Source organism: Siphateles boraxobius, unplaced genomic scaffold (assembly GCF_051911475.1).
Source record: "Siphateles boraxobius isolate OS27281-9 unplaced genomic scaffold, OSU_SipBor_1 6, whole genome shotgun sequence".
Classification (NCBI taxonomy): domain Eukaryota; kingdom Metazoa; phylum Chordata; class Actinopteri; order Cypriniformes; family Leuciscidae; genus Siphateles; species Siphateles boraxobius.
In genome coordinates, this window is record NW_027509186.1 from 36333490 (window position 1) to 36346982 (window position 13493).

Consider the following 13493-nt stretch of genomic DNA (forward strand, 5'->3'; position numbering starts at 1 on the left):
TGGAAAGAAAGGTTCACTGGGGTTCTTCACTCAATTGTAAAGAGCCCTTTATGCCAACAAGCTTCTAAATAAGGAGAAATGTCTTAAAAGATTGCATGATACTTTCAAATTTAATGGATAACTTCATTTTTTTCCTATTGATCAAGTATGTTTACAAGCGGTTTAATTCATAACATTTGATTCAAATGAAAAATCTCAGCAAGGGAAGTTTGGGACATGTTTGTCTCTAAAAATATATATATATATTATAATATAAGTTATATTTTGAATAAAACAAATTTATTTTAGCATTTTAACATAATTGTAATGACTATAAGGCTCATTTCATTAGTATAATGTACATTTATTTACATTTTACATTTAGCTGACGCTTTTATCCAAAGCGACTTACAATTGCTATATTTGATTGGACAAAATGGCGGCGCACATAGTTGCTGCGGCTCGGTGCTCTCTCAGTTGGTGCTATAGTTTGCATTGTTTTTTCGTGTTTATATATGTCATGAGTGTTTTCTGTCAGGCCAATAACATCTATGGTCGGCACGATCTCCTTAAGATAGGAGTCTGTTACGAACAGAATATTACAGCCAAGTTTCTCCACACACACAATATACCGGAGGAGATAGCACGGCACCCCGGCTCCTCGTGGATTATCATCCCCGCCGGAAAGAGGCGAAAGCGGCGTAGAGAGAGGAGGCAGAAGCGGGGCTGCAGGGCTGGCCAATTCGCCAGGCTACGGAGGCTATTTCAGCCACTTAAACCTCCGCTTCCCAGCCTGTTTCTCGCTAATGCGCGATCACTTGTCAACAAAATGGATGAGTTGAGGCTAGAGATTGCCAATCAACAACACCATAAAAGATTGCTGTATTCTGCTTTTTACGGAAACCTGGCTTCACCCACTCATCCCGGACTCGGCGATGGAGCTAACAGGCTATACCGGGCAGCGACAGGACAGGACAACAGAGCCCCGGTAAGAGCAAAGGAGGGGGGCTGTGTGTGTACGTGAATAACAACTGGTGTACTAACACAGTAACTGTGGACATTCACTGCTCCCCGAACTTGGAGTATGTGTCTGTGAAATGCAGACCCAATTATCTCCCGAGAGAGTTTTCTGTTGTCATGATAACAGCTGTTTACATACCACCGGATGTTAATGCTAAACTGGCTAGCAGTCATTTGCATAGTAGCATTACCAGCCAACAGAGTAAATATCCTGACGCTGTACACATTATAGCGGGCGATTTCAATCACACAGACTTGTGCACAACTAGAGGAAATAAAACTCTGAATAAGGTTTACTCTGACATCAAACTTGGTTATAGGGCTAAACCACTACCCCATCTGGGCCAGTCTGACCATTTGTCTTTGCTGTTAATTCGTGCATATGCCCCCCTCAGGAAAAGTACGCCCAACATCACAAAAACTATAACAATCTGGCCTGATGGAGCCATGCACCGGCTGCAGGACTGTTTTGATAGGACCGACTGGGAGGTGTTTTTACATCGAGACCTGGAGATGTTTACGGAGAGTGTACTGTGTTACATACGTCACTGCATAGGCACTGTTACCGTGGAAAAACAGATCCGGGTCTATCCCATTCAGAAACCCTGGATGACTAGGGAGGTACATCGGCTACTGAGGGAGAGGAACACTACCTTCAGGTCTGGTGACCAGACACTTTACACTGTGGCCCGGGCTGACCTTAAAAGAGGCATCAAAAGGGCCAAGTTGGATTATCGGCGGAGGATTGAGGCATATCTGGGAAGTAATGACAGCAGGCGGGTGTGGCAGGGAGTCCAACAGCTCACCAATTACAGGTCCACCGTAGGAGCAGCTAAGGGTGAGGCCTCGCCGGCAGAGGAACTGAACACTTTCTTTGCCCGCTTTGAGGTGGAACCAAGTTCAGCAACACCACACCCCAAGGTCCATAGTAACTTCACCTTCACTGAGGTGAGGCGTACACTACAGGCCGTGGACCCGAAGAAGGCTGCTGGGCCAGATGGCATCTCTGGGCGTCTTCTAAAAGAATGTGCAGATCAGCTGGCTGCCTAAAAGATCCCCCTGCCTAAAAAACATATATTTCCAGCCTCAACGACTACCGGCCAGTAGCACTCACCCCAGTGGTGATGAAATGCTTTGAAAAGCTGGTCCGGGGTCACATTACATCATGTCTGCCAAAAAGTCTGGACCCACACCAGTTTGCATACAGAGCTAATAGATCCACAGAGGACGCCGTAGCTACAGCCCTGCATGCTGCATTGTCCCATCTAGAGCAGCAGGGGAGCTACGTACGGATGCTCTTCGTGTACTATAGCTCTGCGTTTAACACCATCTTTCCTCAAAAACTGATGAACAAACTGATGGACCTAGGCATTCCATACCCCACCTGTATGTGGATTAAAAGCTTTCTCACTTGTTGCACCCAGAGGGTGAGAGTGGGCCATCATACATCTACGGCCCTTAGTCTCAGCACCGGCTCCCCACAGGGCCGTGTATTGAGCCCCCTGCTGTACACTCTCTACACGCACGACTGCACCTCCATCCACCACAATAACATCATAGTGAAGTTTGCGGACGACACTACAGTTGTAGGGCTCATCACTGGAGCAGACGAATCAGCTTACAGAGAGGAGGTTAAACATCTGTCGGTGTGGTGTAGGAAGAATAACCTTCTCCTTAATACTGTAAAGACCAAGGAGCTGGTGATTGATTACAGGAGGGAAAAGTTTGACATCACACCACTCATCATCAGCGGGGATCGGGTGGAGCAGGTGTCGGACTTCTGTTTTCTGGGTGTGTACATTGAGGAGGGTCTGATATGGAGCGTAAACAGTGTGAAGGTGCTAAAAAAGGCCCAACAACGTTGCACTTCCTGAGGGTCCTCAGGAGAAACGACATCACTCAGAGACTGCTGTTGTCCTTTTGCAGGTGCTCCATAGAATCTATCTTAACATACTGCCTATGTGTTTGGTTTAGTAGCTGCACAATAGCCGAAAAAAGGCTCTCCAACGGGTCTTTAACTTGGCCCAGAAGATAGTCGGTTGTCCCCTCCCTACAATGGTTGACCTTCACAGTGCTCGCTGTGCCAAAAAAGCTCAGAGCATTATTAAAGACACTTTCCATCCCGGTCACTCCTTGTTTGAACTGTTGCCATCAGGCAGACGATACAGGACAATAAAAGCAAGAACAGACTTAAAAACAGTTGTTATCCAACAGCAATAACCACCCTTAATGCCATAAAAAAACATTCATAAAACAATACTATATAGTTAGATTGTGCAATAACTATGACAGAATGAATGGTGGTGGGTGTGTGTATCTCCAATAACATGGGGAGGTTTTTATTTTGTTTTTATTTATTTTGATTTATTGATGCACCAACTGTTTGGCACTTTTAATTTCGTTGTACAGGTTACAATGACAATAAAAGATTACATTACATTATTTCAAAATTAAAAAAATTAATTTGCTAAAACTAAATCCCTAAAATGATGGGAACCTCAGGAAAGGTTCTATATGATGTGCCTGACAGAACCACATATAGTTATAGAACCTTTTCAATATAGAAAAGTGTATCTAATAATTATATCAGTTTCTTTTGATTTGAACATGATCACACACATGCTGCAATACACCGGTTACAGAAACAAACTAAGAAACATCATAAAAGGTTACAGACAGAAAAAACTGTTTTTACTTTAATAATCAGATGCTTTTTGTATGTAACAAGTTACATTACTGTTATTTTTGGAATTTTTATTTCTATTTATAGCATGTACTTAAATAATATGTTATACACTTATGTACACTCTTAAAAATAATATATTAGACTGTTATAAATAGTAAGATAATATGTACTGAAAAATGCAACCGAAAACGTCTCCCAATGTCAAAAAGCTAGTCATATAAGCCAAAACGAATTAGCCAAAAATTGACCTGAGACTCAAGTGTGTTTTCATCGCTGGGTAAAGATGCAATCCTGCATGACAGTTCAAATATGCTGTTGTAAACTCTCAATTCTGAGTTTATGAGTAAAAGAGAGGGGGAGAATATTCATTATTTGCATGAGCACATCTTAATATTCATGTCATAAGATTCTTATTTACTACTTACAACCTAACACACAAATAAAATGAAATCACAATATATCCATTACCAGTTTCAAATGCAGAAAGATAAACTAATTATTATCAAAACATGATGTTAGCTAACTGCATGATGTGTATTTGTCACGTTGGTTGAAGCAGAGGAGGAAGCAGGATCATGTGCAGCAGTCTTTATTAAATAAACTCAAAACTTCACAAACTCTGACTCAAGAACAAGACTAGGGAACGGCACAACCAACATATACAACGTTAAGAACTGACAAAAACTGAACTAGACACAGGGCTTAAATACACAAACAAACCGGAGAGCTAACAAGATAAGAGACACACACCTGAACAGAACTAACTAATCAATATGTAACCATAAAAAACGAACAGGCAGGGGCGGAGGAAGACTAAACTGAACTACTAAACTGATAACCAGAGACTGACAAGAACAGAAATCAAAACAGTCTGCCAATGTTACAGTATTATTAAATGTTGTATTATTGGACACAGTCACTGATAACAGATCACTCGAAATTGAAATGTAGAAAAATGCTTTTTCTGTAAAGCTGCTTTGAAACGATATGTATTGTGAAAAGCGCTATACAAATAAATGTTAATTGAGTTGAATCAATTGATCACTCGTCTGTATGTGCCATAAATAAAATAAATAAAAGGGCATTTCAGACCTGCATTTCATTTGCTTTTCTTAAAGGTGCAGTGTGTGATTTTTAGCGGCATCTAATGGTGAAGTTACGAATTGCAACTAACAAAAGTTACGGTGGCCGACAGGAAAATATGTCATCGTCTGAGACAGTAGAGAGTAGCCAGTTCAGCAATGAGGTTTCTTTACAAGGATAAATTAATAAATTATGTTTACTTAATTATTCAGTAAAACTATATGTTATTGTGAATATTATTGTTACTTGTTCATCATTGTGTTAGTGTTTTATTCGCTGAACTAAGCTTGCTTCCTTGTAAAGCTCAGACCCCGCGGGCCGGGTCGGGCCGATATTTCCCGCCACTATCCTCTCGCCGGGTCCTTGATCAATCATGTCACGTGTCATGCGCAGCGTCTCCTCCACTCGCAGTCTTGCAAGCATCACACACCAGGCCTGCTGCTATAGTGTATCTTAAGTGGAACATGGAGCTTGAAGAAGTAAAGAAAAAAATTAAAGCAGGAGAATTAACTTTGAGCAAGTTTGGAGGAAATGGAAACATTTTACACTAGTCGTGGGCAGTGACAAAATATGTGTAGGCTTTGTCGAGTGCATTAAGTGTGGCACGCTGCTCTCCTATGACAGCAAAAAAACGGGTACATCTGAACAGACACATGAAGCAGGCTTGCCATGACATTAAAAAAATTCTCTGGCGTCGCCCCTGGTTATAACGGCCCAGGTATTAAAAATGGTCGGGTTCAAATCGGGCTCAGGCTCATAATTCCAGGTAATTTGCCGGGCCGGGCCGGGCTCGGGCACAACGTGCACAGGCTCGGGTAGGGTCGGGCTTGATTTTTTGGGCCCGATCTAAACTCTACCTCCTTGCACAAAGAGCAACATAGTTAAGAAACGCGTTTGTCCGTTTAGGGCCACTGTAGAAACATGTCGGCGCATTTCAATGTAAGGGAACCCGCGGTGTATGTAGAGAGAAACTGCTCATTCTAAGGTAATACAAATATAACGGTTCATTAAGTAAGGTCTTTATACACCACTGAAAACCTCTTTTTCAAGGTAGTGAGGAAACGCGCTGCGTAGCGCTGTGTGTTCGCTGTCGGCTACGCTAGAAACATGACTACACAATATGTCGACCTCCATAGAAGGGGGCGCCCGCGGTTATGGAGATATAAATGTCTCATTCTAAGGTAATAAAAACATAACGGTTCATTATGCAAGTTCTTTATACACCACTGAAAACATAGTTATGGATCTTATATTGCATTTCTGTCAATAGATCCTCAGAAATATTATACAATGCACCTTTAAACGGGGACTAAATTGTAACAATGTTGCATTTTCGTCTTAGTTCAATAGCAACACTTCAAATTGGACCAAAGATTTCAGATAAAATGCACCAAAATTACCAGGTAGTTTTACAAAGCATAAGCTCTCAAACAAATGGTGGAATTCTGAAAGGTTCTGCAATGATGTCATGGTTCTAAACGGAACTCACTCAACAATGAAAATTCCGTCATCATTTTCTCACCCTCATGTCGTTCCGAGCATGTATAACTTTATTTCTTCTGTAGAATAGAAACAGAACAACACCATTGGACCCCCACTGACCCCCTTTGTGCTCCATAAAAGAAAGAAGGGATGGAATGACATGAGGGCAAATATATAACGAAAGAATTTTCACTTTTTGGATGAACGATCTCATTAACAGGTTCCGTTTAGAAAAATGACATTATTTGAGAACCTTTCTGTAAAATTCCACTGAGAACATTTTTGGGTGAACTCTCAATTTGAGAGCAAGTGTGTTTGATGAGCTCCTCGAACTGAATTGATCCTATTTCTCTTTCCCATCATTCTGCTCTTCTCTGATATTCTTCTCCTAATCACACTATTTGGGTTTCTCTCTGTCTCTCTCACTCTCTCTCACTCTCTTCCAGAGCTCGTCTCATGCCACTTTTTCTGCTTTTAAATTCCACCAAATTCAGTTAAACTATCTCTCTCTCTCTCTCTCGTCCATCCTTCAATCACTCTATCCACAGCTGTTTCTTCCTGAGAGGAGAAGAGAGAGAACGAATGAGACGCAGACAGAGAGAGAGACGGATGCGAGCGTGGGAAGAGAGATGAAGTCCTTGAGATCTTAAGTGAAGGTTACACTCCACCAGATCACTCACACACACACACACACACACACACACACACACACACACACACACACACACACACACACACACACACACACACACACACACACACACACACACACACACACACACACATATTCTGTACTGAATGCTGATTACGAACGAACACAATGTCTTCATTTCCCATGACTACTGTGTGCATTTTCCCAGCATGCTTTGCTGGTGTCTCATAAAAGACATGGCAATAACATGCCACACTACGTCATCATTGGCGTCTCGTAACAGATCAAAATGTGTTCAAGTTAAATATGTGCATATTCAAATTGCACAAATGAGATTTAAGAGCAATGCCAGAGGTGCCGATTTTAAGTTAACTATATTTCAAGCTGTTCAGGCTCACACAAAACTACTGACAACTTGGAATATAGTGCACAAGAAATATGGACTTTATGGTGTCATTTATTTTTAGCTTCACAGCCTCTTAGACACCGTTAATTTACACTGAGCAGCGTGAACATTGTTCTAAATGACTTGTTTTGTGAAAAAATAAAGTTACACAGGTTTGGTGAGCGATAATTGAGCGTTAAATTCATCCCAAAATTAAAATTCTGTCATCATACTTTTACTTACACAAAACGACAAAAGCATGATTTTAAGCAAGGAAGAGTAAAATATCTTGTAAAAAATGCTTTCAAATGCAGCACACACAAATACTGCTCATTATATTATGTTTAAGTCTATTTTACACACACACACACACACACACACACACGCACACACACACACACACACACACACACACACACACACACACACACACACACACACACACACTCAAATACAAACACAAACACACACGCTAATTCCTGTTCAAATATTTGGGGTCACTAAGATTTTTCTTTTTTAAAGAAATTAATGCTTTTATTCCACAAGGATGCATTAAATTGATGAAAAGTGACAGTAAAAACATTTATAACATTACAAAAAAGTTTCTATTCATCAAAGAATCCTGGCATAAAATGTATCTTCATAAAATATTAAGCAGCACAACTGTTTTAAACACTGATAATAATTCTTGAGCAGCAAATCATCTTATTATACTGATTTCTGAAGGATCATGTGACACTGAAGACTGGAGTAATGATGCAGGAAATTCAGCTTTGATCACAGGAATAAATTATATTTTAACCTATATAATGTATAAATGATAATAATATTTCAGTATATTAAAGTTTTATACGGAACCACTAAAGGGACATTGTGATGGAAAATATGAGATGGGAGGAAAAGAATATTTCAATACTTTTGCATTCTCTGGCAAAGAACTTAAAATGCAAAGTATACACACACACACACACACACCTTTAAAAAAAATACAATCTCTATCTATTACGGCATGACTCTTTGTTTTGTCTGTTCATTAACAAGTATCTTGAGGTGAACAACATGTTCTTTTCTCTTCTTTCTCTTTATAAGTGTGTGTGTGTGTGTGTGTGGGTGTGTGTGTGTGTGTGTGTGTGTGTTTGTGCGTGTGTGTTTGTGCGTGTGTGTGTGTGTGTGTGTGTGCGTTTGTGTGCGTGTGTGTGTGTGCGTGCGTGTGCGTGTGTGTGTGTGTGTGTGTGTGTGTGTGTGTGTGTGTGTGAGAGAGAGAGAGAGAGAGAGTTTTACACTCTGTGCCATCTTAATTAAACAAGGGACACATTCCAGGTCCTCCGCTTTGGGGACCAGACTGTAAAAGTGCTTACAACCCTGAACCACACACACACACACACACTAGTTTTCGGGTATTTTTGTGGGGACTCTTCATAGACATAATGATTTTTATACTGTACAAACTCTACCTTCTATCCCCTTACACTAACTCTACCACTAAATCTACCCATCACACACATACACACACATATACACACATATACACACACACACACACACACTAACCCGACCCCTAAACCTACCCATCACACACACACACACACAAACACACACACACACACACACACTAACCCGACCCCTAAACCTACCCATCACACACACACACACACACACACACACACACACACACACACAAACATACTCCATTTCCCCCTTGGGAACCACTGTCTGACCCCCACATTGTAGGTGATCTCAGGTTATACTATCCTTGTGGAACATTTAGTCCTAATGTATTGTAATATAATGTAATATAAACTTGTACACACACTCACACTCACACACACACACACACACACACACACACACACACACACACACACACAAACACACACACACACACACACACACACTCACACAAGCCTCTGGAGTCTTAGAGATCTGATGTGGAGTGGGGGGGCGGGTGTTTCTGGAGCCGTGGAATACAGTGGAATAAAAGGAGAGCGAGTGAAGAGGGGGAAGGAAATACATCGTGTGTGTGTGTGTGTGTGTGTGTGTGTGTGTGTGTGTGTGTGTGTGTGTGTGTGTGTGTGTGTGTGTGTGTGTGTGTGTGAGAGAGAGAGAGAGACAGAGAGAGAGTTTTACACTCTGTGCCATCTTATTTAAACAAGGGACACATTCCAGGTCCTCCGCTTTGGGGACCAGACTGTAAAAGTGCTTACAACCCTGAACCAAAACCAATTATTTGTCATTAATAATCATTCAAAATATTCTGATTCACCCTGAAGTCTGAGAAACAAAGAGACGCGCCTCTCCTACAGGACCTGCGATATCCAGCGCATAAGCAAGTGCTTGCAGGTGTCTGCGAGTGTGTGTGTGTGTGTGTGTGTGTGTGTGTGTGTGTGTGTGTGTGTGTGTGTGTGTGTGACAGAGGAAAAGAAACATGTTAGATGTAAGAACAGAGCCATAAGGCTGGAGCATTAGAAGAGCAGAGTAGAGATATTACTACAACTGAGATAGAGCCCTTGATTTAAAAAAAAAAAAAATTCTTAAACTGCAAAAAAAGAAATGGTGAGTAGCCTAAATGAATAATACTAAATTAAATAATAACAAAAAACATCTGACCTGAAATACAAAACTGGAAAGCTCTCCCATTCCCAATTTCAGTTGCTCGACTGGTGCAGGATTTGCTCACAAGCCAATCACCTGAGCTGTAAACGTCATGTGACTAAACCCTCTGAAGCTGCAGGAAAATGACATCATCTTGACCACTCTGATTGACTGATGACATCACACAGTCTCAAATCCAGAGTGACATCACAGACAGCAGACGGTAGTATACAGTCGTCAGTGTATTTCAGTCCTTAATACGGTTACATTCACACACACATCAGACACTCAAATGCTCCGCTCTCCATTTAAAGATATAAAAGTCAGAAATGCTTTCGGTTAATGAAGATTTGACAGATGAACACCTGGCTTGATTGGACTCTTGTCTGGCCAAAAGTGATAAGACTTTTCAGTTTTACTGCCATCTTTGTTCAGTGGCATTGATGACTGGAACTGTACGGGAACACAGGCTTGACTCTCGTTGCACGTTCAGATCGTATCCCAAACTCTACTGTAAGTTGCTTTGTGAACGCGTTTCGATACTCACACATACATAAACACAGTTTTCTTTCAATCCTGAAAAATGACAGTGTGAATGTAGCCGGTGAAAAGTTGATTTCACACATTCAAGAGTCTTTCGCTCTCTTTACACGCATCCACACACATACTTCTCAGACATCTTAACACACAATTCCCATCGGACACTAAAGAGTCCACACTGACACAATTCAGATGACGCTTCTGAAACAGACACAGTGTGTGTGTGTGTGTGTGTGTTTGTGTGTGTGTGTGTGTGTGTGTGTGTGTGTGTGTGTGTGTGTGTGTGTGTGTGTGTGTGTGTGTGTGTGTGTGTGTGTAGCACTGCTCTGATGCAGGATAAAGCAAAAAAAATCATGTTTTACCAGAGTTGAGAGTTTGCAGTCTGAATTGAATGTGATGAGAGAAAAACGTCACAATGCAATAGACAACCATTGCATGCCTTTTCAGGATACATGTAAGACGAACAGCGTGACCAGAACAGTCATAAAATACACACAAGTTGAATCAGTCAAGTGAATTACTAGCTGAATCTCAAACAAATTCATATTCTGATCCGATTTCTCCAATGAACTAATCAAAAGGAATCACAAGTTGACTGAGTCTAATAAATGATTCGCTAGTTCATCTATGACTTTTACAGTATGTTCCACTTCTTGTAATGAACAGATCAAAAAGATTCACAAGCTGAATCATTCTAATGAATTAGGTAAGTACTTGTTCAAAATAAGTACCTCTAGAGAGTAGGCAATTTTGGACGCAGCTTTAGTCATTGAATTCACTTCACAAACAAAAGACTATTATGATCTGATTCCTGTAATGAATTGGTCAAAAAGACTCACAAGTTGAATCAGTTTAATGAATTGGTCACTGAATCCACTTCACAAACAAATTACTCTTATGATCCGATTCCTGTGATGAATTGATTAGCACAAGTAGAATTATCCGAAAGAATTACTCGCTAACTCAAATTCAATAAAAAATATCACTTATTACCTAATTCTTATAATGAATTGGTCAAAAAGACTGACAAGTTGAATCATTCTACTGAATTATTCATTGAATCCACTTCACAAACAAATGACTCTTATGATCCTATTCTCATATTGAATCAGCCAGAAAGACTCATAAGTTGAATCAGTTCAATAAATTAGTCACTGAATCCAATTCAAAAACGAAAGACTCAATTCTTATAATGAACTGGAAAAAAAGACTCACAAATTGAATTGAATTAGTCATTGAATCCAATTCACAAAGAAAGACTATTATAGTCCCTCTGTGGTGAAAATCAAGCTTTTAATGTTGTTAATATTCCTATGTGTTTTTTTAATATGCTTTAAGACAAACCATGTGCAAATTCATAAGTCAACACCATTGCTGAGTATTTTCTCCTTAAAACTGCAGTGAACCAAAGACAGTCTCAAAAACACAGTTTGAAATCGCTGGTGTTTCTGACGTCACAAACTACCTTGTAACCAATCCGATCAACGTGTGATCATCATCGAGTGGATCTCTGAGCTGAGTGAGTGAGTGGAGGCGGGGCTCATTTGCATATTCATAGAACCTCATATAGTAAATGAGGCAAGCAGTTATATTCAAGCTATTTTAAGGCAAAAAAAATCAAGGAAAAAACTTTTAAATATGTAATTTTGGTGATCAAAGATGAGTTTTTAAGGGATACAATTGTTGACTACAGGGGGACTTTATGATCTGATTCTTCTAATGAATCGGTCAAAATGACTAAAACTTTTAAGCCGAATGAGTCTGAATCCAGTTACTGATTATTAATTATAGAATGTAACACAGTGCACTCACCTTCGGTGTGTATGGCAGATACATAGGTCCAGTTGTATCTCTTGACTATGTCCACCATGGCTCTGGCCTGCTGGGCGTCCGAAGGCACGACCCTCATGAAGTACTTGTACAGTGATTTGTCGCTGAGGTCCATACTGGTGGCGGAGTACGCGATCTGCGGGATGTTGAACAGCTGCAGTAAGTTCTGCACTTGAATGGCCACTGAACTGGATCCCGGTCCGATCAGCCCCACGATTGGCTTCTTCCCCTTCATGGGCGTAGCGCTGGGATCCGCGCACCTGGTCCCGCCACCGGCCTCTTCGCTTTCGTCCGCGGCCACGAGCGAGTCGCGTATGAACTCGATGCTTTGCTCCAGGGCCACGGCGGAGTGCCAGCAGGAGTCTCGGATCTCGCAGCCCAGCGTGACGTTGGGGAGGATTTTGGGGTCGGCGTTGATCCGGTCCAGGGTGTGCATCATGGCCTCGACCCGCTGGATGCCGTACTGCTCCCGAACCGCCCCGCATTTGCGCTCGTGCACTTTGTCGGCCGGTGGCTGGTGGTGCACCGAGAAAAGCGCGCCGATGATGATGTCACCGGGGATGTGGGCGACGACGCGCCTCTCATTAGTTTGGGCCGCCGTAGCAAGAGACGTCAAACGCCATAGCAAAACGACGAGAGGGAACATTTTGGAATAAATCAGAGGGTGTCTTTGTTCCCGTTCGGTTACTCACACAGTAAGCTACAGTCACAGTGATGCTGCTGATGAGATGAGGAAGATTAGTCCAGCTGCTTCGTTCCTTCTCCGAACGTATTGACAATTATTGACTTATTAACTCCGAATTGAATTATCAACTTACTAACTCCGTGTTTTACTCCACCAAAGGGAGACTCTGGGATCCTGTGGCTTTGAAATGCGCTGTCATTTGTCCGAGAGCTTCTACCGCGACCCTGAGCCGGATGCTGGGTCGTTGCCGTGGCAACCTCGAGCTGGGGACGGCGTGAGATGAGGGGCCTCATAACCTTGAACGAGAGGAGATGGACATAGCAATATTATTACATGCACACACAACAACAACACAGGGGAAATGTTGAACACAAAACGAGCAAGAAGGTGGCGGGCCGCACACTGAATTCAGTACAGACCACAGAAGTCTATCAAAACATTTTTTTTTGTTTTTCGTGATTGCATAGTGCAAAAAGTGCAACGTGAATTGTAAACAACTGAACAGTAGAAACGTTTCAGCACATTGCTATCTTCAGCCTAGAACTAACCACACGCAACC

General features: G+C 41.5%; 1 protein-coding gene across 1 annotated transcript in view; it reads right to left on the reverse strand.

Annotated features, from left to right (window-relative positions):
* The window catches only part of grm5b (glutamate receptor, metabotropic 5b), a 74676-nt gene extending 61781 nt beyond the window's left edge, over positions 1 to 12895 (reverse strand). Inside the window, exon 1 of the mRNA XM_077209075.1 lies at positions 12232 to 12895. Within this exon, the coding sequence (XP_077065190.1) occupies positions 12232 to 12895 (664 nt within the window). The remainder of the gene's footprint in view (positions 1 to 12231) is intronic.
* Positions 12896 to 13493: the final 598 nt, after the last annotated feature.